Below are 27,107 nucleotides of genomic sequence, written 5' to 3'. Positions count from 1 at the left end.
ATATTTGCATCCTGTTAACATTTAGTAATATTTCTAAAAATACACATGAAATATTAACAAGTGATTTCCCTTATTAAAGAACTAAGTTACTCAATGCACTTAAAATATAGTTTTACTTTTCCTAGCTTATTCACACAATTTTCTAGGGATTGACATATAGCTATTAAAAACCACTTAGAAACAGATATGAAAGAATACCACGCAATAGCTGCAAAATGAAAAACCATACCTGTGATAAAAAATTATTAGCTCTATACAATATTGATACTTATTTCTAAATTTATTTTCCTTTTATGTAAGCATATTCACAATAAAGTTGTAAGTGGTAAAAATAAAGGCTATAATTGTCAGGGTTCAGAAAAAAATTTCACACTCCAACACCACCTAGACTCTTAAACCTTGATTGGGAAATAAAGTCAAATAGAGCCATTTGCGTTAAGCTGCTGCCAGCTTTTACTTCCTAAAATGGGGCTAAATTTGAAAACTTTCCCTTCAACCATCTGCACAGGTGTTAGACAATGCTTAACGTCCTTTCAAACGTTGTAACTCCATAATCCAAAATTTTACCATCATTTACACCTGCAGAGCTTAATTTATCCCATGTTTATAAAGCCCAACAAAAAGCACAAATTATCAAACTAAAAATTTTAAAATGACCTGCTACACTTATTTCCTATATTGCTTCATAGTAGTGTCTTAATCCTTTTCTGATTCAGATCTTTCGGATTTCCACCAAGTCTGGAGTCACAGACGTGCTCAGCAAGAGTAAACGGGTCTTCACGTCTCCTGGACAGTAGTGCCCCCTTATCTGTGGCTTTGCTCTGTGCAGTTTCAGTTACCTGCAGTCAACTGCAGTCCAAAAACCATAATTCCCAGAAAGAATTAATAACCTTTAAAGTGCATGTTGTTCGGAATAGCATGACTAATCTTGCACCATCCTGGTCTGGACATTAGTCACTTAGGAGACACAGGGATGCAGTGCTTACATTAACCAACTCTTTGCTTTATTTAATAATGTCCCCAGAGCACAAGAGTAGTGATGCTGGCAATTTAGAAATGACGAACAGTGCTTCCTTTAAGTAAAACAATGACAGCTCTTGAGAACAAGGGGGAAAAAAAAATCATCTGCTGATGCTGCTAAGATCTATGGCAAAAAGGAATCTTCTATCCACAAAACTGTGAAGCAAGCAAATTCCTGATAGTTTTGCTGTCCCACTTCAAGCTGCAAGTTAGGCCCAGCCACGATGCGTGGTAAGTTCTTAGTTAAGATGAAAAAGGCATTGTATTTGTAAAGTATCTTGAGAGAGAAAGCATATTCATGTGACTTTCATTAGAGTATATTGTTATAATTGTTCCATTATTAGTTCTTAATCTCTTAACTGTGCCTCATTTCTAAACTAAACTTTATCACAGGTGCATATGCATAGGAGAAAACATAGTATAATGTAAGGTCCAATAGAACGTACCTGCTATGTACAAGGACAAGACTGTATTTTGTCTTATTTACCAGGACATCCAGTTGTGAGTTCAGAAACCCAAAAAGTTTATGTTCAAGGTTACACTTAAGCAACCAAGCTATGGGTGGGTAGTTGGGGCTTGGGAAAACTGTAGTCAGTTTTAAAATCCTTCTGTATTCTATTCTCATATCTTTATACTCTACTTTGCTCTTTCAAATCAGCTTTTTCCAGATGACAGAAAAATGTAACTGTGGAGATCTTCCATGCTGAGACTAGCTCTTTGTTTCAAACGTTTAAAATCTCAATCTCTGAGTCAATAAAAGACTTCAATTGGGCAAAGCACTCTCAGCTCCATTTTGAATGGAAGACAAATGAAAGGAGTATTTCCTCCAAAGAAAGGGATGCTGCATTCAAAAACAAGGGGAGAGGATGTACTGTGCCTTTTTCATCTGCCTAATCCGTATCATCTCCATCACTGCAAGATGTTTCTGAGAAGAGGAAATTAACGTCTCCCATTTTTAAAAATCTACCCCATGGCAAACACTCCATAAGGTACTTCATATAAATCATTTCAAATTCTCCCAGTACTATGAGGTAGGAATTATCTCACAGTTCCAACTGAAATAAAAGACTCACAAAGGTTCAGGAAACATCATACAAGTCTAGAACTTTTAATGCCTTTATATCTTCCTGTTTGCACTGCTGTATTTGGATTGCAAAGAGTTGGACACAACTGAGCGACTAAAACGGTTTTATTTGGAAAACTCAAAGTAATATAAAATAATCTTCGTCATACTCTGCAGTAAGCATAAGCTGAAGTTAATGAAAAAATAATAAAGACCGACACAACTGGCAACACTATTCTTTATTTTCTTTTTGAAGGAGAAGCATGCTTTTTACAGCACCTGTAAACAAGTCAGTGAAGTCTACTGTTCTGAGTTTCCCCATAAATATATATTATTATTTTTTTGGAATGTTAGAATACCACAACACCAACTGCATTACATAATAGATACTGAAGGCGAGTTAGGCTATAACAAGGGTAAAATTTTATGGCTAAAAATATTCATAGCAGCAACTTTTAAAAAGATGATTTTATTAAATCAAGTCATTGCACCTGGTCATCTTATTGCTACAGCAATACAAGGCCATTAAATTTTAACACTTCTCATTGTTGATTTGAACTGATTGTCTCATTCTAGTCATACATTTCAAGTTTAAATGCAAGCATAAAATGTTTACCAATACATCTAGAGAGCACTTGGGTTCTTGTTGTTTTTCTCTGTGATCACAGTAAGAAGCATAAAAAGAGAATCCTCTGTTACACCAGGCCCATTCTCTCTTCCTATCTTCAGACTTAGACTTTGTAGAGAGGTAATAGCTTTACAGAATGACCGAAGCCTAGTGGTCGCATACATACACACTGTACATCTAATATTAAAATATAATTCCGAAAATTAGTAATATGACGTATTTCAAAGAACAGCAAACCTGAACAACACATTCACTAACAATTTGGCAATGACAGATGCCAAGCAGTTCACCTCTCCTCTGTCATTTATACTCACTCATTATTTTTAAAAAAGAGAAAAAGATTTATCCCCAAGTAAAAGCTATTATTATTACACAGCATCTTGTGATATGAACTTTACAGGAATTAATACAATTCCTATATCAAGAGCAAATACTGGTGAATTGCTAGATTAAAGTAATCATTTTTCCCTTTGAATTTGTTGGGTTTTCTTTACTATTTGGTCAAGGGCAGGAAAACAGATATGCTACTTTATTATTTTTCAATTCTAACTGAGGCAAACACTTTAAATGTCTTTCTGCATTCATGACCATCTTGATCTTATGCATTGGTGAGAAAATGATCAACAAAAACTTTAAGAACAGCCTCAAATCCTCTGGAAACTTCCCCTACCCTATTATTAGGGTGGGCAGGAGTCCCTTCATAAGACTTTACAGTCATCAAGCTGAAGGATGATTTCCAGGATACACTTTTTATTTCTACCTAAGAACTTTCATATTAAAAGAAAATTAGATGCAATTTATTTAAGAAGAAAGAAATCATTCATTTGACAAGTCATTTAAAAACATTAGATGAGGAATAAACAATTTTGTTCAGTAGTGGCCTCATCAGAAGAGCCCAAGGACTTTAAAAAGTTAAAATGTATTCACTCAATACACAATCAGATTTCCCCCAAAGACGAAAGTTGTGGATCTAACATCAAGTAATTATGTATTGGAGTTTCTATTATTTTCTATTTCACTCTTCTTTTATTGGAAACAACACGACAAAATTTCATTAACACAAGATTTCAGTACTGTAAGACTAAAACTTACAGCAAAAATATCGGTTTGGGGGTTTAAACAATACCAAATAGAAGCATGATAGATGGTACTTAAAATCTGAAAGTCATTTGCTATAATAAAGCTTAAAGTCTAATCTTTTTGCAAAAAAAAAAAATCAAATTTTTACTTTTAATATAAACTCACATATGTTGAGGCATATTATCTGTAGATAACATTTTAAAATGCTCAAGTGTTCGTAAGTGATTCTGAAGAATCTGCTCTTCATCCATTTTGTGAAAATGCATTTTGAAAATGGACAACTATATTTGGTTTTAAATAAGCTTTATAATCTACTAGATACTCTTTTTAAAGTTGGTACCTGAATGATAGCCCAAAACATCTCCACCAGTTAGATTAGTCTAGCAGGTAAATTACACAATGTAAAACCTGAGTATATACATAATGATAGCGCATCAAAGTATGAAAATGGACACTGACGTTCTGAAATTTTGTTTTCTACATTTCCATTATTAAAAATCAGAGGCAGGGGCACGAAGAATTAAATCACAAGAACATGAAATGAGTTAATATTTGAGCCCATAAAATAAGCAGAGAAGTACAGCAATAAGGCTGGTGTTTGCATATTATATGTGCTGTTGTTTGTAGGCACAACAAGTTTAAGGGTTAAATTGACATTTTTCGTTTCTTAGACCTCATGTAAGCTTAAAATATAGCTCACATTTTCCCCAATATATTTAACAATCTGATACATTTTAACTGAATTCCTTTTATGAATCCTATAGTGCAAGCAATATAAAATATTCCCAAAGTTGAAGAAGTTATTTTGATTATTTCATTAATTATTACTATATGCATGGGTGAGTAATCTGATTCATAGCTAGGAAACTCCTATTTCATCACCCAGAGTACAAACAGCACTGCAAACAAACAGGCACAACAGTGTAATCCTGGGTTAAGAAGCTAAACATAAAAAATATATATATACAAAGTTTATATCCCTTATGTTTTATGGGAAAAGTAGTGGCTACATTTACTATAAAGCTAAACTGTCCCTCTCAAATGATATATTTTACAGATTATTTGAAAAGATACCACCATATTTATAGTATAGATCTCTTTAAAAATAATACTACAATTTTGATTTAAAAAAAAACAACTATTGTGAACTTTCTTTCCTTATTATACAGATTCAGTAGTATTTTAAAGCAAACTAAACAAAAAAAGTTTGCAATCCCAGCACATAAGAAATAAGGCCTCTTTTTTTTCCATATTGGCAAAACAAAATATATAAAAAAAAAATTCACCCTCCCGCCTACAACTTTTCTATAGATATAATATACTATATTCATATAGTATATGAGTTCATATACTCATATTCTTTATCACAACATCAGCATTTGTTATTTCAGTTGAAGTTCATAGTGTTGCTTCTGAATCCCTGGAACATTGAGAACACTGGGTGCCCGTCACCTCAGGAAGACAGGAATGCTTTTTTCAGCTTCTCTATTTCCACCTAAAATACAAGACATAAATTGAGCAACAGATAAAAATCTTTACTTTAGTAAGGTGTGTTTATTTTCATCCTAAATCGAGAAGATCTGATCATAATTTCAAGCCTCTAGATTTTGGTTTCCAATCTAAAATCCAATTTCCAATGGTGTGATAAATACTTAAAAAGTTCAACAGAAGAAAATGTCACAATGCAAGTTCCTTAGTGGTAGGTAACAACAACAACAAAAGTACCTATAGCTGCTTTTATAGAGAACAATGTTAAGTAATGTATTTGAAGATCTGTAAGAAAATCTTTAGCCCTGCAAAGAACAAGAGCATCCTTGAAACCAAATTAAGAAATATACTCGTACCTGTACTTACACAAAGTGGGCAGTACAGAATTTTTTTTTTTTTTTTCCAAAAAGCAGGACCAGTTTAGTTCTATGTTTTTCACTTACTGCTTAAATATTGGTAAATCACTTAACCTCACTTGGTCTCAATTTCCTCAACTGTAAACAAGTATGTTCTAGATTAAGTTGCCTTTGAAGCCCAGGAATACATATAAATTTCAGTCAATGGGTTATAAATATTTCCACCATTAGGTAGAAGACATTCTTCACTAATAGAAATTCATAATTTAAGACACTGAAAAGAAAGTTAGAAAAATTCACACAATTTCCACAGTAACTCTAGAGTTGTTTTTAATTTTTACATAATACAAATAACTAAGTTGAGGCTAAAAGAGATTCAATACCACATTTGCGATTCCATGCAGAACTTGTACTGGTAAAGTCTAAGGCTTTAAAAGCCACAGCTTTTGTACTCTCTTCCCAATTGTATCCCCTTCATGGATCACAGCCTTGTCGTGGAGAAGGGACTTGTATAACTCAATGAAGCTATGAGCCATGCCATGCAGGGCCACCCAGGACAGACAGGTCACAGTGGAGATATTTTGATCATCTCTGACCATTCACTGCATGTAGAAACATTTAGGGCCTATCTTCTCCTTACAGCATCATCCTTCTCTCCCATCATCCCTTTCCCCCATAAGGCATAAAAATAATGCATGTTATGGCTAACTTCTGACAAACAGTTCATTACTAAACAATGAGCATTTTGCAACTGTCAGAAAGTATAAATTCAATAAGCTCACCATCTCCTAAGGGATCCTAACCATTCAAGAACGGTTTGTTTATTCCAGGATATTTCCTGGTATTATTCTTTGACTAAGATGATTATTAGCTAAACATGTTAGCAGCACTGGATTGAGACAAAATAGCCTCAATCTTCAGCTAGAGTTTCTCTTTTAGCATGTTTATGTTCATTACTAGATTTTTTTATAACTCCACAGTATCATTTAATACTATCTGATGTTAATGTTAGTGCTTCCCTGGTAGCTCAGTGGTAAAGAATCTGCCTGCCTATCTATGCAGGAGATGTGGGTTCAATCTTTGGGTCTGGAAGATCCCCTGGAGAAGGAAATGGCAACTCACTCCAGTATTCTTGCCTGGGAAATCCCACCAACAGAGGAGCCTGGCGGGCTACAGTCCATGGGGTCACAAAAGAATCAGACATAACTTAGCAACCGAACAACAACAAATGTTAATCCTATAGTAATTCAAAGTATTATTTTTAATTTGGAGGAAAACATAGTTTCTCCTTTAAAACTATGATCCTAAAACTCTATTGCCTTTATTAAAGTACACTTTTGCAAATATAAGGGTCAAATTTTTCCCATTTAAAAAAATTTATAACATGGGTCAGTAAGAAGCTAAGTGACAGCTGATTTTGCTGGGAAACAAAAATTAGATGAAATTCTTCAAAATAAGAAACAAATAATTCATTTGACTTTTCATAATTTTTATGACAAATTAAGTCATAGGTACAAATTTAGCATTATTAGTTCCTCTTGCTAACATTAATACCTTATCTCCATATACAAATATTGTTATGTATAAAAATATAGGAACAACATTCAAGAAACATTAAAAAAATTTTTTTCAATGTCTACCATGCTTTACACTGTAAGACTGTAAATTTAACAGTCTTAAATTTAACTGGGAATTTAACATACATTTAGAAGATATTATGTATCTCCTACCATTCATTAGTATGACAAAAATTTGTCAGCAATCTAATATGTATACAGCACTGTACTAAAAGCTATGGGCAAAGATGAAACAGAAAAAGATCCCATCTTCAACAGTACAGAAACGGGCAAAATAAGTATATAACATAAATAGCAACAAGATAGAAAATTATTACTTATTCATCTCCTATAAAACTAAACAACATGAATTTGAAATAAGAAAAACTGCTTTTAATCAGAGGACTGGTGGCCAACTCAATGAATGTCATTGTTTGAGCAGGGCCTTGAGAATTCTACAGAACTTGGGCATGAGAAGATGAGACAAAAGGGACACCCATGAAAATACAGCAGGAGCAAAAATTCAGACCAGGGAACTTCCTGGCAGTCCAGTGGTTAAGACTCTGCATTTCCACTGCACAGAAGCGAGGGTTCAATCCGTGGTCAGAGAACTAAGATCCCACACACCGCACAGCACAGCCAACAATGATAAATAATAATAATCCAGGCAAATCAACTGTAAGGGACAACTGGGGATAAGAAGCAAGTGAGCAAAGAAAGATAAACTAGGACTGGGACATAAAAGACTTCATGAGAGAAACAAACTAAACAGAAGGTAAGAGCATGAGAAATGGACAGAAATGGTGGGAATAAGGGAGAAGTTTCGGAAGTAAAGCCAGGAGACCTGAAAAGTCAGTGGGATGAGAAAAGACAGAAGTCCCACGTCTGCGTGATTAGAAGGGCAACAAACTTTCGACACAAACAGAAAATCAGAATCTGAATAGAAGGTATCATGGATAATAGGGGACATGCTAAGTGGAACATTCAAGAAGACTACTAGCTGGAAACACAAGAGAGAAGCTGGGAAAAGAAGAACTAGACTTCAGTGGAAGATGTACCACAGCTGATCGCCATACTCCTGGGCACAGGTGAGCACCGTGGATACAGAGAGGAGGGCTGAGGATAGCACTGCAGGAGCACCTCACTTAGGTGAGGGGGGGACGAGAAGTCAGACAGAAGAATGCAGGGTCACAGAACCCAGAACACACTTTGAACAGAAGAAACCTGAAGCGCTGGAGAAACTGAAGAGACACAGGAGCTGCCTTCAGAAACCCAAAATGCAAAGGGTTAAGGACTAAATTAAAAGCGAAGAATCACTGACTACAAATATATGCTTTTCTTGTGCTTTTGCAACAAATGAATCACGAATGAAAAGGGAAAACTACAGACCAAGAGGGTAGCAAGACCTAAAGGGGGCTTTTTATTTTTGGAATAAAGAGGAAAATTGAGTATTTTCAGGCAAAGAAATGAGAGTACCAATAAAGGGTACATGTCAGATAAAAAGAGCAAAAGCAGAGTTTTGATATTCTGCCAAATACCTTCACATATAGTATCTCAACAAGTAAAGCTAAACTAGGTAAGTGACTTCCTCATTCAAGCTGTGTAACTTAATACCTAAGAGCAAAGGTTCTGAAGTCTGGCTGCTTCTGTTAAAAAATGTTAGCTCCACTGCTGACTTAACCATTCTAAACCCTAGTTTCCTCACTCTTAAAATAGGAACAATGATGCTTACAAGTTGTTATGTGTCCAATGAGACAATGTTCAAGAAGTGCTAAGTCTGACATATACACAGTTCTGAACTGAAAGTCACAAGGCTACGTCAGAAGAGGAGCTCAAGTTTTTTTTTTTTTTTAACAAGTTCCATGTTTGCTGTTCCACAGTGAGAACAAAAAGAAACAGGCTAAATGAGAAGGTAAGGTAAAATAGGGAGGAGTATGCAAGACTTAAATACAAAATGGGAAGAGCCTCTTCAGAAAAGGAGGAAACACTGAGATATGCAGAAAAACACTCAAACACAAAAAAATACAAATGAAGACAGAAGTCAGTGAGGATGGAAAAAAGGGAAGATAAATAAGTGAAACTGTCAGTCATCAGCAGAGTGAAGATGATGACATTAGCTATAAAGTAAAATTAATTCAGTGAGAAAGCGAAGTCAGCAAATCTAAAACTGTTTCATTGCCATCACCACTATCCCTGCCCCCAAGCAAAAAAAGGGGAAAAAAGTATAACTGTGAAGAAAACTACAGGTCAAGAGAGAAACAGAGTGCAAAAGATCTAGAACCAGACACTTTCAAAGACAAGAACGGTGTCTGCTTCATTCAAGAGCGCATCCCGTGCGCCTCATGCCTGCAAGAGTGAATGCTCAAAAACATCTGCTGAACGAATGAATGGAATGCGGCAGGGAGTCAGCAAAAGGTTAATTAAATGGTGACCCATGGTAGGGAGTGTCCAACCAAAGCAAGACAGCATAATTTGTGGTGGAACCAATCGCCCAGTTGGGTTGGAAAAAACATGTCTAGTTTATGCTGACTACAATCTCAATGCTGGAAGAAATGAATTACCTCTAGATGACTTCTCATTTCCTTCTCTTCTTCCAAATCTTTTCGTAGTTTATCCAGTTCTTTCCTAAAAACAAAGTTATTTATTGCTGTTAAGTCTTTCAATTAATAAATGTATTTGACTAAGGCAAACAAATCTGTTGGCTGATATCCCAGAACATAGGAAAAATTTTGCAAAGGAAACAACCATGTTGATTAGAAAAACTTCAAATTCTCTAGCTGAAACAATTCGAAATGACAGTTAAAGCAAAAGCAGGGCAAATCTGAGAGAAGGAAATTTTTAAGTGACTACAGGTAATTTTCCATATTCAGTTATCATCCATTTTGAGGCAGGACACACAGCTCACATAAGGTGGTTAAAATGAATGTGAAAATATGTCACGGGGCAAAACAAGCTATAGTTTTTAATATAACAAACCTGAACTTTACATATGTCTTCCTCTCTCTTTTTTAAACTTAAATATTACATTAAACTCCAAAATCCAAACCAATAACAAAAAACTTCAGCCAGCAATTCCTCTCCCTGTAACTCGTGTTTTCATTTTTCTAGACTTCTATCCTTTTATATAGTCATTTTGCCTTCTATTTAATTTTCCAAGAGGAATTCAAGACTTTTAAAGTAGTCTTTGGAAAGACTTCTAAAAGATCTGATATATATGCTTTAAAATATAGGTCATTAATATTTTTATTCATTCTACAGTGTATTTAAGAGCATCTACGGGCAATCTGTACACGTATTTCTTAGTTCTTAACAGCACACGTGGCATCAAAAATGTAAGATGTTCCAACCCATTTATTTTATAAATGACCAACTCAACCCTAGGAAAAGTGATCCAAGTCCTCGGAGAAGAAAACCAAATATACATGCAGACATATCCCAGATCCAAAATGAGATGAATCTTATTTGCTAGCACTTTTAAGACTAATTAACCCTTATGTTTGACATTTCTAGCTTCAAATTATATTTTTCAGGCTTATCTGTGCTATAACATGCATTACCAGCTCACTTCTTCTTCTGGCTGTAGTCAGGCGCCCCACCATATGGATGGACCACACCCTGTTTCTTCATTCCTTAACTGATGGACATTTAGGTTGTTTGCACTTTGGGGCTATTATGAATAACACTATATATGGTTTTTGTTTGAACATTTGTCTTCAATTCTCTTGGACAGCATTATACCTTGGAGAGGAACTGCTGGATCATATGGGAACACGACAGTTAACTTTCTGAGTAACAGTCAGGCTGTTTTCCGGAGTGGCTGTACCATTTTACATGCCACTCGCAACGCATGAGGATTCCAATTTCTCACATCCTTGCAAACACTTGTTATCGCTCATAGTTTTTACTATAGCCATCTGAGTGGGCACGAAATAGTATCTCTCTATGATTTTGACTTGCGCGTGCTAATATGACCAATGGTGTTGAACATCTTTTCATGTGCCTACTGGCCATTTTTCTATAATCAAACTGCTGGAACCTAGTCTATAATCAAGCTACTACTTCCTGTTTTCACTGGTTTTCCTTTTTCATAATCAGGCTAGGTTTTCCTATTCAAGCTCTCCAATTCCTAATCAGAATAATTAGAATAACTGAGTTTCTAATTATTCTGTTTTCTAATTCCAGCTTTTTGCCAAGAGGAGAGAGACACTATCAAAAAATTTCTTTGAAAACAACCTTGCTCATACTACAAACGTCTTTACTTGATATAATTTGGAAGAACTCTTTACAAGTGTGTTAAGTAGTACTCAAAGAACACAAAGGCTACTCACCCATGGTCCTTTTTCAGTGCTTCCACAACATACAGCAATTCAACAATCTGAGCTTTAAGTTCATCCAAGGAATTTTCTGCTTCTACCTTCGCTTTCATTTCTAATGGAGTTAGAAAACTAGCTGTATTTGGTTTAGAGGTACTTGAAGGTGTTGGAAGGTGCACAGGCAGCTGAAAACATAATAAACAGAAATTTTTTATTTTATTTGTATTTATATTTAATAAGGGCAAAAGATATTTTTTACTACAAGGAGATAAATAACTGAAGTAATACTTCCAAGATAAATGATAAACCTGAAATCAAAAAAAGCAGCTTGATGTTCACAACTGGAAAAAACCACTAAATGACCAAAGAATAAACCTATAATTACTAAGGGTTTTTCTGAGAAATGTCAAAGGTTTCATTTAAGAAAAAAATCCATTAGATTTATCTTATGGTTGCCGAGTGGAACACCTAGAAGCAAGAATATAAAAGCATTATTAAGGTACTACTTTGATCTTTCATATTAGTTACTGTTTAGAATATCCAAAGAGCTCCAATGCAAAGCAACTATAAAGAATGCAGTAGTCCAAAGAGGCATTAAAATGAATCCATGGCCTGATACCCTTTTCCTATTTCACTTGCGTAACAGCAGGTATTGATAAAATTTCAACAGACTGCTGTCAGCTGAGAGAATCAGACTAAGTGTATCTGATAATCTGAATGGCAGTCAGATGCCTTGCAATGAATCTGAGGAGCAGGAATAATCTTCTCAAACATAAGTTTTTGCAATACTATCTTAAATTAAATGGCAAGGGTCTAGAAAAGGCCCTCAACACCATGTAACAGATGGAAGAATCCAGGTCATTCCCGTGTTCATTCGGTGTTTATTATGGTGTCAAGCTCACGATGATGTAAGGAGTAAAGAACTGTTGGCTTCTGCCGAATAGCATGGGTTTTAATGGCAAATGAAACAAATGTATAGATCCAAGCCTTAAAAATTATGAAACATGTAGCATTTGTGCTACTCATTTAAAATAATGTAACCCTCCTAAAAAGAGATCTGCAGAGAATAATGCAACATCAATTTAACAGTAATCATTTTATTTTTAGTAGGCATTATTTCTTGGCTTAAGAAATAATCCTTCCTGACAGACACTTTTAAAGCCAGTAATTCTGATGTTCACAAAGAACACTACAAATTATGCAAATCTTAGACCACAATGCACCTCACCTTTGGAGAGTAGCATGAATCCTTCTTGTGTTCAGATGGCTTTAGGTTGGCACTGTCATCTTCTTTTGGTAACTTCAAGGTTTTTTCTGGGCTGTGAGTTGGCTAAATGATTTTATTTTTTAAATCAAGAAACAGAAAACACCAAAGAAAGAAAAGGTAGTAAGCATCTGGCTAATAAAGTAAGCAACTTTTATCACTGGTTTCAGCAGCTACTGTTCCAGATATCCCGTTGTTGTTAATAGGATGTTACATAATTTCATGCTGAATAACATAGTTGCATAACGAAAGCATGGAAAAACAGCTTGTCTATTAGCAGCAAAAAATTTCTCTACTTACATTAACTTAAAAGCATAATAGTGCTTAAGAGGTAATATATGAATACTTAAAGTACTACCAGAATCCCAGGCGATGTACAGAAAGCATAAAAAGAAGTTATAGGGGGTGGGGAATGCTCTCGTTTTTTCCTGAAGTGAACATGTACCACTCAATTCTAATTACTGTTGCTGGACAAGCAGATTACACAGGTCCCCTGTCCCCTTTCTACACTGTGCTCTATGGTTATGGTCTTAGGACAACTCCATTTCTGATTCTGTAATCTTCCATTCCACATTCTGCGGAAATGAACAGGTCTCTTTCCCCATATCTCTTAAATACAACCCTTGGCCACTTATGTATAGCTGTCTTTCTGATTTTTTAAACTTCACTGGAACTATAAATCTCCCCTCTTTCTTATCTTCAGAAGGACTCTGGATTTGCTAAATGGTCTGTGCTTCACAACAGTAAATGTAACTCACAGAATGTCCACCATTGAAGCGGCCAGGCAGTCTTCTTCCAGGCATCTTCGGTCTATTTGCAGTGAGATGTAGTAAGTTCTCTGAGGAAGCTATGTCATCAAAATTTACAAGATCTGGAGAATAAAAGTAAACATATCTATTAAAAGATAACTGCACATTTCAAAAGGTAAAAAAGAATGTCTCTGTATTTTCAACAAACTATAAAATTAGAAAGAGTACCACTAAGACTCACAAGTTGACCTGTGCTTTTCATATGCATTTGGAAAACAACACTCACCCTCAAACACTAACATCCTCTTTACCTGATACATTTTATATATCAACAATATAAAGCTCATGTCTTCAGTAGAGACTTAGACCTCAACAAAGTTCTTACTGAAGGATATAGATCTGTATCATAAGCTGTGTGTGTGTTAGTCGCTCAGTCGTGTCCGACTCTTTGCGACCCTGTGGACTGCAGCCTGGCAGACTCCTCAGCCCACAGAATTTTCCAGGCAAGAATACTGGAGTGGATTGCCATTTCCTCCTCCATGGGATCTTCCTGACCCAGGGGCTGAATCCAGGTCTCCTGCATTGCCAGCAGGTTCTTTACCGTCTGAGCCACCAGGGAAGCCAGTAGTATGAAAAAGCCAATCTTCCCAAGTTCTCACTTACAGAAAAAAAAACCTACTTCAACGCAGAATTAACTACAACATATCAAAAAATTAACTCATGGAATGTGTATTAAAGTTCAAGTAATAGCCTAATATTAAAATTTTAAAAACTCAGTTTTATCTGGAATCCTGCTGCTTTCCAACTACATTTCTTAAGGTAAAGATAAAGTGTAATTTAATGTCTTTATACATGTATGTGCATAGTATACTGTAGCTGGGCCTTGACCTGTTTATACTTCACTGCACTTCTGTTCAGACAGCATCCATGTGTAGGAATCAGACGACAGTCATAAATCTAAGGCAGATTCAGACAGCAAGGGAAAATGCTATATACATCACCCATGTGCTTTCCCATCACCGAAGGCTGGTTGACCTTTCATTCAGTATCTTGAGTTTAAGGACAAATCTAGGTTAATTTGCATCTTTGAAACGATGGTATATAATACCTTCCCTTTTGCTAGATGGTCCAGAAAACCTTGCTTAAGGACCTGATCTTTAATTTCGAAGCCCAGATATCTATAAGTGGTATAAGAACCCTAAGGTTAATTCCCGACACTTCCACTATTATTAAAATCTCCCTCTGGCCCAGATTCCAAACAAAGAATATTAATCGCAGCCAATATGCCATCACTCATTTCGGCAGCAAGGCATCTTTCACCTTGTCTTCCAAGTATGGAATCATTTTTCACGCTGCCATTGCCTGGAAGTTTAAAATGCTTCCTGTCAAATATTTACATGCACAAATTCAAAGAACTGTTATTTCTTAAAAGAAGTCCAAAGACAGTTATCATTATTGCCCTTAAAACTTAATCAATTTTCATATTCTAAATAATTTAGAGAATTTTTTTTAAAAGGGATGGAAGACACAAAGGTAAAACAGGAAGAAGGTTACTACTACTTGGCAATATGCATTCTGTAACAATTGTATTTGTTGACCTCTGTTAACTCTTTTCCATCTTCATGTTCTGGGGTTGCTTTATATGTTCTATCTTGGATCTAGTCACTAGGCTAATATATCACAACAGGCAATCTAATATGCTTGGTTTGATTTCTGACTTGAATTTTTTGGTTTTAAGTGTCCACAAATAATTATAATATACACCAAAGCATAATAAGAAACACAGCGGCTTTAACGGAAAATGCATTATATAATGTGAGAGATCTTGAGTTTAAATATATATCTAAATAATTACTACATAAACGAAGAAAACAGTATTTTAAAAGGTGTTAAAAATATGCTATAGTTTGAAAGGTTAGAAATTGCTTTTTACACTGATACATACATACTGACAACCTACAAAAAAAAATCTTGAAAAGCACAATCCAGTAATTTTTGCCTATGGAGATTATTTTCAAATGCATATTTAAGCAACATGCAAAAAGAAAAAGAAATAAAACACAAGAAGAGATGAAGCTAAATGAAATTAAAAAGATAAATGAAAGGAAGATTTACAAAATTATAGATCATGCTCATGTAAAATGCCTTCTATATGTCCAGTTTTGGGCCACAACACCAAGACAAGTAATTTTACTATTCTAATACTCTCTCAGGTCCTCCATTTAAGTCACTGGGTTAGTAAAATGAAATAGTGCACATTTCTGATTCAGATATGTTTGAATGTTTCTAATTTTGCCTAAGAGTGGTATCAGTGAATCTATATTTTACACATGGCATAAAAGGCATGACAGTCACTTAACTCTTGCCATCACACGGCCACTCTGCAGTCCATGTACACTTCTACACACTGCCGAAGACATGGAATTTTTAAAAATCAAAATGAAATATAAAATTTGGGGAGAAAATAAACTGACTTTTATGGTTGTCAATTAAAAAAAAACTTTTATCGAAAGAATATTTTAAACTAACTAATCAAGAAAAAGTTTCCAATATGAATTTCATTTTATTTTAAAATGGAAAACCAAAAGGGTTAGAATAGACAGACAAACATGTACACTTTAGTAAAATCACAAAGAAAACTCAATGTGCACCACCTATTTATAGTGAATATATTATTTTGATTTCTTTTATAAATTGTCATCTTACCAAAATGGAGAAAGGTAGGATAATTTCCTGACACGTAAGAAGGGAAACATGGCAAACAGGCTAGGAAACAAAATCTGGAAAGAAAAGTCAAGGATAGGAATGTCTAGAAAAAAGACTAAACCAAAAAAATTATTTTACAAAGCAGGAAAAAGGAACAGTCGTAAACGAATAGAACCATTTCATGTTTGGCAGATATTGCAGTTTATCTAAACTTACATTAGGATGTGTATTAGATTTTAGATTTATTCTTTTGTGTTTCATAAAGAAAAACTATGATTAGTGTTAATTTCAACATACATTAAACTAGAAAGAAGCCTTTTTAAAAATTACTCACTTAACACCACGACAATTTCTAAAAGGATGCTTTAGTACTGAAACTAGAGGTCAGAGTAATAAAATCAACATAGTAACAACTCATTGATATATTTGCAACTGAAATTAAACCACCTTATAGTCAAGTTTTAGTCCTCAGCAGATGATAGTAGTTACAATAAGACAGGCAATTTTAATTCTGGTATAATAGGAAAAAAAAAAGCCAAATATTATTTTTAAATATCTCACCATAAAAATATAACTCAATATAACACTTATAATCTCCCACAGAAACAAAGGAAAATTCAATTGTGCCTTATGTGAAACTCTCTATAATGATATTATCAAGGAAATTATTATTAGAAAATAAAAAACTTTAATTACTGCCCTTATTTCGCAGGTAAATTCTACATTTTGGGGTACAGTGTTTTCTTTTGGCTTGAATCCTAGCTTAGATGCAAGTTCACTTTTTAAAGCATCTACCGCTCAATAGGCAGACATCATATTTGAAAAATCTCACCATAATTTGAATATTGAGAAATTAAACAAAATATATCAATTAGTAATTAGAAGTGAAGAACACCATTCTACTTAACAGTGATGACTTTCAGATCAAATAATGTATATATTTCTAATATTTCTTTTAATGCAAGAAGAATTTATCACAGAAAGATAATCAAACAGGATAAAATACTATACTCTAAGAATACTTCATCAATTGTCCTTTCTCAATGAAATAGCTGTTTCCACTAAATTTTCTATCTGGAAGCTTAAAACTATTTATAAACCAATTTTACTTTCTGGAAAACTTACTATTTTAGAAATATTTAGACTATGTGAACTTTATAATTAACCTGTAGAAGCAGTAAGGTTATCCTAAACCAATTTTTGATGAAGTGTTGGAAAAAGAGAAGAAAAAAAAATGAAAACATGCTTTGACAGCTCTGTAATATACAGTGCAATCTTTTATCATATGAGAATATTTACGAAGAAACTTTTTAACAAACTGAAACAAATTTAAGTATTCTAGGAATGTTTTTCTTACATGAATAAGTCAGACTCAATATTTATATACATGAATATATATGTTTATATATGGCTTTATATATAAGGAAATCAAATCAGAGAGTAGGGAAAGGAATTTACATCCTTAACAGACAAGAGTAGGTACATCAGAGATATAAGGGATCATTCAATTGTTAGATAAGTGAGAAAACTGAAGAAACATGTCAATTACCTACCAACTAATAATTTAAAACCCACATTTTTTAACAGCAAATTTTACTATATCATTTCACCTCAAATTATTACTTTACAAAATATCTAAATTCTAAGGAGACTTTCATGTATGTTTTATACTTTCTGGAACTTACACGTTAAAGGGCTAGTTTCATGTCTTTTAAAAAATTTAAAACCTTACACTGCCCCATGTATGTAAACTAAATCATACCTCAATGCAAGGCCAAATTTGAGACTGTATCTGGTAACAAGCACAGTTCTTTTTGTTTTTTAAGGTGCCAACATCTCGAAGAAGAGGTAAAACAAGTACCAGGTTCATTTTATACTACAACTACTAAGAACATAATATTCTAATTAAAAAAAAAAAAAAGGAAATAAGAAGCCTCTGATCTGAGGCTTGAAACACAAGCTACTGGCTGTCAGCAGCAATGCCTTTTATCTTAGCATCCTACTTGTGCCCAAAACACTACTGCAAATACACATCTGTTCAGTAAATATTTGCTACTTAATATGAACTCAATTTCCAAACTTTATATTTTCTGAACTTCACAGCGTGTAAGCGCAACACACCAAAGGCAGTGTGACAGTGGAAGACACAGACTGCAGCTTGGAAATTAACTGTTAGTTTTCTTGACCATGTATAGTCTTCAGTTCAGTTTAGTCGCTCAGTCATGTCTGACTCTTTGCGCCGCCATGAATCGCAGCACGCCAGGCCTCCCTGTCCACCACCAACTTTATTCATTTCAACAAAAAAGCTAACTAGAAATCAGAACATTTCAAACCGTGTTCCACAAAGCCTCTAATTTTTAATGAAGAATAAATAATCGTTATGGATATAAGACAAGAAATAGGACCAAGAAACAAAGGGAAAAAACAGAACTTTCCAATCACCAGTAGGCACATATGTCAAGGAAACAAAGCTTGCTAGTAACCATATATAGATAAGGTTTGGGGAAAAAAGTGAAAAATTTGTTTTAACTTACAAAAAAACTTTTTGGTAATTTCCAAGACTATGAGGAAACTAAATAGAGCAAATGTTAAAGAATGATACAAAGTAACAAAAAATACAGGCAGGAAAAAAAAAAGCTCTAAATATTACACTTTCAGCTACCAAAGAGACTTTCTAATCAAAATCCAGAACTTCTGTGATAAAAGACTGCAGAAAACTGCAGAAATTCAAAAGATGCCAATGGATTTTTTTATATCCAGAGTTTGTGTTAATTTTTTACTGTTGAAAACGTATTTCTAGCTACATTTAAAATCAAACAGAAAATAGTAAGAACTAATAGAATTATATTTTTTACTACTAACCTCAATTTTTAAAAAATTAAAGGATTTTTAAAAGAATATAAAGCTGATTTTTGTTTTTATTTAACTACCAGTAAATCAGAACAATTTTTTCACCAAAAACATACTGAATATACTTCAGTGAACGTCTCTAAAATACAATCAACGTCTCAGTTTCCGGAAATTATTGATAAATATGACTTCATCCAGATTAGGCAGGATCCAAATATATGATGAAAGATCTATAAAACATTCTAATTAAAAAACTACAGGAGGCTATGCTAAAGTGAGAGCTTTTGTACTCCTAAACTAAAGAGAAGGAAGAAAAATACAATCACCTTAAAAATAAGAAAGGAAGCACATTTTACAATACAGTGATAAAAAAAAGTTTAGTGTAACTGGCCTTCAAGTTTAAATGTAAAGAAATGTTAACTTGAAGCTAAAAAATACATTAAGACATTAAAAAAAAAAATTTAAGGAAATACCAGAGAACTTTAAGGGGGTTTAAAGAGTTCTCTTCTGTTTATATGATCTTGAACATTTGCTATAACTGAAACTTACTTTGTTTAGATGCAAAATAGGGGAAAATGCCATCTGCCTCTTAAAGACAGTGTTATAAGAAAATGTGTTTAAAGTGTGAAAAAACTAAAGAACAAATGCCAACTGCTACAAAACAACCATTACCACAAAGTGATGACTGTGTGATGCTTTTAACAGTGAGACCTTTATCTAGACTTTATCTAGACTTCTCTGATGCAAAAAGAAAAAGGAAAATGACCTCTCAGTATTTCATTTTATAACTGAGAAGTATAAAAGACCAGGAGACAAAGCGGATTAATAGGTTAAAAAATCAGTGCTAAAACTGAAGGAATAATATTTAGCTAAAGAAGTAAACCTTGCTGTATATATAGATAGAGAGAGAGTCATGAAAAGTCTATTTTTCAGAACTGGAAATAACAGTATTTGGAGATTTTAGTGGGAGAAGAAAAATATTCTTCTTAAATATAATCTAGCATGGCACTGAAACTCTAGTTCATTTATATCTGCCCAAGTTAGGTGGTACGGTCGTTCCACTATGAAGGGATAGAACAATAAACAGCTGATCTTTTAATATCCATCTCAGTTCTCTGACCAGTGACAAAGCTTATGTGAACCAGAAATATTTTGTCTGTTTATATTCTTTCAGTTTCATTTTCTATTTTGGCTTGAGAGATTTTAAACAAATTTTAATTAAATTCCACTATATCCATTCACAAATCTTATATTCAATAGTTTCTAAACTGTATTTGTACTTTTATTTCTTATGCACCATCTTTCCACATGTTAACTTACCTGTTTCTTTAGAGCTTCTAACTGTAAATGAATCTAGGTCTACTGATTTTGGTCTAAGTGGTAACTGTTCAGAATCTAGCTTTGGTTTTGATACTGGCTCAGCTTCAAATTTTGATGAGCTGGTAGAAACATCTCCATTAATCCTAAAGTGAGAAAAATCAAACACATGTAAAAATCATTTGTATCTGAAGCAAGACCATGTTTTTAACATTGTGATTTAACAATACTATAGATGTTATAGTGTAACACTGATTTTTCTTTTTCATCTATAAAATTATTTCCATAAACATAAACCTCTACCCTAAGACCTATCATAATAAAATAAGAAATGTAAATAAAACAGTTTAACATAAGTGTATCTGCCTACAGTGAACATAAGATTAATAACATTTAACACAGATTACAATCTATACGAAAAAGATGAAAAGCAAGGACTTTAAAAATAACTTTTGAGATTAAAAAGACAATAGAGCCAAAATTATGTCAAAAGCAAGTAAATCAAGAAACTAATTTAAAGATAGATAAAACCTACTTGGCTACAGGAGGAGGTGGAAGAACCGGTTTCTCAGGGCGCTTTGGGTACACTGCTCCAGATCTCAATAAATTACTGGCTTTGGTGGGTGGAACAGGCTTCTTGGGTGGGACTAGTGGAGCAGCTGGTTTAGAAGGTTTCTGTTCCAGCACTGATTTTTCATCCGACTTTTCTATTATTAAAAAATATTTAGAAAGTTACTAACAATCAGAACTATTTTTAAAGCTAATGTCAGACTAGAAAGGTGTGAAACACAAAGAGACACTATTCGTGCATGTGTACACTGTTTCATCTGTTTTAAAGTTATGATTTATTTATGAAGTGTTAGTCGCTCAGTCATGTAGGACTCTTTGCGACCCCATGGCCTGCAGTCCTCCAGGCTCTTCTGTCCATGGGATTCTCCAGGCAAGAACACGAGAGTGGGGAGCCATCCCCTTCCCTTCTCCAGGGCATCTTCCCAATTCAAGGATCGAACCTGGGTAGCCTGCACTGCAGGCAGATTCTTTACTGTCTGAGCCACTTTAAACTTAACTATCATTTTAAAAGACTCTACCCTGGTAGGAAGGGGGACCACTGATAATCTTCTGATTAATAAATAATGCCTGCTTCTTACTGTCTTCCCACCATCCTTTGCTCTTAGGGTTGGTATTCTACTCTAGTATAATCATGTATAATTTACGCTAAGCAGAAAACAACATTATCTGGCCTTAAATCCAGTCCACTTTCTAAAACTGAAGTATAGGGAACTAAAAATGAGTAGAAACTCTAGTGCCATTTATTTATAAATAATCATGATAACAAAAATTTTTTTTGAAAAACTGAGGCTAGATTGATTAGTTGCAGATAAGAAAATGACAGGCTTATATTTATAATTCTTATCATTATAGTAGGAATTTTATTAGTACCATTTCACTTAATAATTTTATGAGATAGTTATGAAAATATGCTGGGGAAAAAAATTAAGAGCAGTACCATGTCATGTTAATAAAAATTTTGTCACCAAAAAGGCATAGTTAATACATAATGACATACTTGTAAGTTCTTGTTCCATATTTTATCAGTGGTCACCTGGAAATGCTTTAGAGAGAAACACAGTACTCCGCAAAAAGTAGTAAGTATATCCTTAATTGATTCTACTTTCCTAACATTTTAGAAAAGTTTAGGACCAAAAAAAAAAAAAAAAACAAACTACCCTTATTTATCTCACTGAAGTGACTCGAACTGGAACGTGATGTATTTTCAGAAGTCTAAGTACAAAGTTCAAGGAGCTATCATCACAGGAACACATCTGAGTAACCACCACTCCACTCCAGCCAAGAACTAAGCCTCAGCCACATTAAGTTCCTTCTCTTCATGCCTCTTTCCAATCACCACCTCAATGCTCCAATCCAAAGGTGTCTTCTAACATGACAGATCACTTCTGAATATTTTAAATTTACACCAATGAGATCATAATATGCTGCTGTGTGAAACTCTATTGTATTCATTTGTTGCTATGCTATATACTCTTGCCTGAAGAATCCCATGGACAGAGGAGCCTGGCCGGATACAGCCCAAGGGGTCGCAGAGTCAGACACGACTGAGTGACTAACACACACACATGCTATACTGTATCCTGGCACCTGAATGTACTTCTATGTATTTATCCATTCAACTACTGATAGACATTTTGTGCTCTTTCCAACTGAGGGTCAATGTAAACGATGTTATGATAAACTTTTAGAGTCTTTTGGTGTACATATGGAACACACATTTCTTGTGAGTATATAATTGGAAATAAAAGTGCTGGGCAACAGGGTCAACTTTAGTTCTCAAGGGTAGACATAACGACTTACATTCCCACCTACAATGTATGAGTGTTTTGATAATCTGGATCCTCACCAACATTTAGTATTGCTGCTGCTGCTGCTGCTGCTGCTGCTAAATCTTTTGTAAAAAAATTCACTCATGTTGGTGAGAATCTTACTTTGGTTTAAATAAAATTACATTTCCTTGCTGAGTAATGAATTTCAGTACCTCTGTCCTACTCTGGTAAGAATGAAGCAGGCTACTGAAAGGTATGTCCAGGAAAGTCTTCCCCCAAAGCAGGAGAAAAGCATGTGCTCCTAAGTGTTGGGATCATTACTATCCTGAGGGACAACATGTATGATGAGCACAGTATCTCTGAGAAAACAGTGAGAATGATGCTGCAAAGCAGGTTTGAGACAACCCGTGTGGAGGCTTGGACAGGGAGGATTTAAACTCCACTCTTATGATCTGGAAAAGGGCCCCGTGAGATAATAGGGAGTCATCTAACAGTCAAAGGTAAGAAGTGATCTGTTTCATGTTTTCTGGGAGCTCCACTTCTATCCTCATCAATAAGGCAGGGTTTTTCACAGGACATGCTCTGTGAAAGGGAGATCAAGAAAGAGATAAAAGGAAGGAACACATGCTGGAGGCACACACTGTATCTCCTGTCAGAAGGCTAAGGTTCCTCCAAGTGGACCTAGCTATGGTTTGAAAAAGCTCTCTGTTGACTCTGGAACAAGAAAGAGAGATAAACTTATGTTTACTTTTTTAAAGAAATAATATAATCTATGTCTATAATGGGCTTCTCTGGTGGCTCAGAGGTTAAAGCATCTGCCTGCAATGCGGGAGACCTGGGTTCGATCCCTGGGTCGGGAAGATCCCCTGGAGAAGGAAATGGCAACCCACTCCAGCATTCTTGCCTGGAGAATCCCATGTCTATAATAGTCAGACCCTCTGAATTGATACTGGCTCTCCCTGAATGCTAGTTAATAGGCAAAGCACTGACATTCTTATTTCTTGCATCAGATTAAAGTCATGCCAGGTTAAGGAGAACATTTTCAAAATATTAAGAATTGCTTTCCTTGTTGTATTTGTCTTATTTCACTTATTTAAAAATTTCTTACATTTGTACACCTAAACTTTGAAATCAACACTTCATAGTAAGCTTTAAAATTTTTTCAATGAAGAGTTTTGGTGGTTTTGGTAACATTTACAGATAAGGGGGGAAAAGGTCTTTTTTATTCATTCACATAATTACCACTTCTGGCATTCATTACTCTGTGTACATCCAAATGCCAACACAGGATCATTTTCCTTCTGCCAAAAAGAACCTCTTTAAACCGTCTCTGTGTGGTACATACAGGTCTACTGGCAAAGCATTCTCTCAGATTTTATCTCCAAGTTTTAATTTTGCCTCCACTGCCTGAAAAGTAATTTTGCTAAGTAGAGAATTCAAGGTTGCCAGTTATTTTCTTTCAGGCCTTATGTTTTTCTCTTTATCACTGCTTTTCACAGAACTTATTATGATGTGCCTTCAGGTGATACGCTTTCTGTTTTTTCTGCGTGGAGTTCACTGAGCAGCTTGGATTTGTGGGCTTCAAGTTTCTCCCAAATCTGAAGATTTCTCAACCATTATTTCTTCACATATTTTTTTTCTGTCCCTTCTCTCTCCCATTTCCTCAGGGACTCCATTCACACATAAGCAAATCCATTTTCCTTCTGCTGCCTGAAAACTGCTTCTAGACAATAAGCTGGGGGTAACTTTAGGGTTTGCCTCATTGGTTTCAGTGATAACTTCTCTCAGTGATAACAGCCCTATGGTACCTGTTGTCCAATGTCTGAAACCACTGTTAAATATATTTTACCCTGCTTCCTAGTTGTCTAACTCAAGAGGGCAAATTCAGTCCTTGTCACTTCCTCATGACAAGGATTTTGAAAAAATAAATGTAATAAAAATGTGTTACCTCCCATTTTGTTTATAAGATCAACTGATTGATTCCAGGAAATACAGAAAGTCACTACCTTATTTTAACAAAACCCTTACCTACTTGATAAAGGGGACTACAAAAGAAATAACAATGAAAATAATTTAGTAACAAACTTCTTACATGTGTATGTATGTGTGTATATATGTATCTCTATGATGGTTCTATGTATCTTTGTATGGTTAGTTTTTCATGTAGGACAGATATGATAACCAAGTACCAAAATAAACTGATCCAAGATGTAGACCTAACAATAGCTATTCAGTTCAGTTCAGTTCAGTCGCTCAGTCGTGTCCGACTCTTTGCGACCCCATGAATCGCAGCACGCCAGGCCTCCCTGTCCATCACCAACTCCCGGAGTTCACTCAGATGCACATCCATCGAGTCAGTGATGCCATCCAGCCATCTCATCCTCTGTCGTCCCCTTCTCCTCCTGCCCCCAATCCCTCCCAACATCAAAGTCTTCTCCAATGAGTCAATTCGCATAAGGTGGCCAAAGTATTGGAGTTTCAGCTTTAGCATCATTCCTTCCAAAGAAATCCCAGGGCTGATCTATCACAAGACTAATCAAGAAATATCTTTGCATCTAAATTTTAAAATCTCAAATGTAAAAACAGGAGAGTTGAGGATATAAAAACTTTCCATGGTGAGCCCAGACAGGGAGAAAGAGATAAAGCTATGAAGGTGTATGACATTCAGAGTCATAGTGTGGTTGCTACATTTAGTGAATAAAGTAGAAGATAATACCAAAAACATAATCTGGGATCATTTCCTAACAACACTAAATGTGGACCAGGATGTGGAGCAACAGGAACTTTCATTCATTGCTGGGGGGAATGCAAAATGGTGCAGACACTACGAAAGACAATTTAACAATTTCTTACAAAACTAAGCATGCTCTTACCGTATTAACAAGCAATTACACCCTGTGGTATTTACCCAAGTGAACTGAAAACTTATGGACACACAAAAAGATTGCACAAGTTTTACAGCAGCATATAACTGCCAAAACCTGAAACCAACTTCAGTAGGTGAATGGATAAACTGTGCTACATCCAGACCCTGGAATATTAATCAACACTGAAAAGAAATGAGCTATTAAGCCATGAAAGGACATCGATAAACCTTAAATGAATAATACAAAGTGAAGACAATGTGAAAAAGCTACGTAGTGTATGAGTCCAATTATATGATATTCTGAAAACCACAAAACTAGGGAGAAAATTAACAGATGGGCAGCTTCAGGGGTTGAGGGAAGGGAGGGATGAAAAGCACAGAACACAGAGGAATTTTAAAGAGGTCAGACTGTCCTGTATGACAGCACAGTCATACATTTGTCCAAACTCATAAGATGCACAATGCCAGAGGTGACCCCCCAGTGTAAACCATGGACTTTGGACGATCCTGCGTCAGTGGAGGTGCACTGACTGTAACAAGGGAACCACTGTGGGGTGCACTGATGGAGGGGAAGGCCGTGCATGCCTAGGGCAGGGACGATACGGGGATGCTGTGCTTTCTGCTCAATTCTGCTGTGATTCTGAAACTTCTAAATAAATTAAAAAAAAAAAAAACTTTAAAAAATTAATCTGGTAACAATGTGAAATAGAAGCCAGACTAGGGACTGAAATAAGAGAAATCATTAAGTTAAGAGAATACATCAACACTTTAAGCAAGAGACAAGAACAGGAAGTAGAAGCAACACTGGCAGTAGACACAAAAGTACTCGGCAACAGTGACAAGTTTTTTGCAAGTGTACATAACCTACTCTGCTAGACACGACCACTGCAGATCTTGTGTACAAGAAGCAGGTACTAACAATAACAAAACATGTGATGTTTTCAAACAAAATACATATCTTGGAATACCTTTCCAAGTTTACATGATAAATATACACAGTGAAAATCAACAATACATGATAAATCACTTCCATGTTTTAGGTAAGACCTTACTCTTATACCTAAGAAAAAAAATTTTTTATATATTTCAACTGGGACACTATGAAAATAATAAGAGTATAACTGTTTAATGTTTGGTTTTCTCACACATTATTAGAAATAACTGATTAAATGCTACATCCTTACTGAAGTGATGGTATAACTTTCTCATGAATGTAAACTGGTATCAGTTTGAGTAAAATCTTAATTTCCTATTGATCTGGACAAACTCCCTCCCAGAAAACCCCAAGAATTTCATAATACATAATGAACACCTGTTAAAAATCAGTGTCAGTGACTCAATGTGGAGATACATTTTTCTCTACACTGATAAAGAATAATTATTTTTCTGATACTGGAAGAAATCACCTCACCTTTTTCCTCAGGCTTTGTAGGAAAATACTTCTTCTCGGTACCTACCAGCTCAGGCTTTGAAACTAAAAGGGGGAATAAAGTTAATACTTTTAAAAAAAGA

General features: G+C 34.9%; 1 protein-coding gene across 6 annotated transcripts in view; it reads right to left on the bottom strand.

Moving 5' to 3' along the window:
• Positions 1-2,303: 2,303 nt before the first annotated feature.
• The window catches only part of CD2AP (CD2 associated protein), an 87,903-nt gene continuing 63,099 nt past the window's right edge, over positions 2,304-27,107 (bottom strand). For all 6 annotated transcript variants that reach the window (XM_060403680.1, XM_060403681.1, XM_015102740.4 and 3 more), the window contains 8 exons: positions 27,007-27,069; positions 20,926-21,097; positions 20,394-20,536; positions 13,527-13,639; positions 12,733-12,834; positions 11,520-11,689; positions 9,753-9,816; positions 2,304-5,286 (listed from right to left, as the gene is read on the bottom strand). In XM_060403680.1, the coding sequence (XP_060259663.1) occupies positions 5,245-5,286; positions 9,753-9,816; positions 11,520-11,689; positions 12,733-12,834; positions 13,527-13,639; positions 20,394-20,536; positions 20,926-21,097; positions 27,007-27,069 (869 nt within the window). In that variant the 3' untranslated portion in view covers positions 2,304-5,244. The remainder of the gene's footprint in view (positions 5,287-9,752; positions 9,817-11,519; positions 11,690-12,732; positions 12,835-13,526; positions 13,640-20,393; positions 20,537-20,925; positions 21,098-27,006; positions 27,070-27,107) is intronic.

The sequence above is a fragment of the Ovis aries genome, chromosome 20 (assembly GCF_016772045.2).
Source record: "Ovis aries strain OAR_USU_Benz2616 breed Rambouillet chromosome 20, ARS-UI_Ramb_v3.0, whole genome shotgun sequence".
Classification (NCBI taxonomy): Eukaryota; Metazoa; Chordata; class Mammalia; order Artiodactyla; family Bovidae; genus Ovis; species Ovis aries.
Note: the sequence above shows the minus strand (reverse complement) of the source record. Positions and strands in the feature narration are given on the sequence as shown.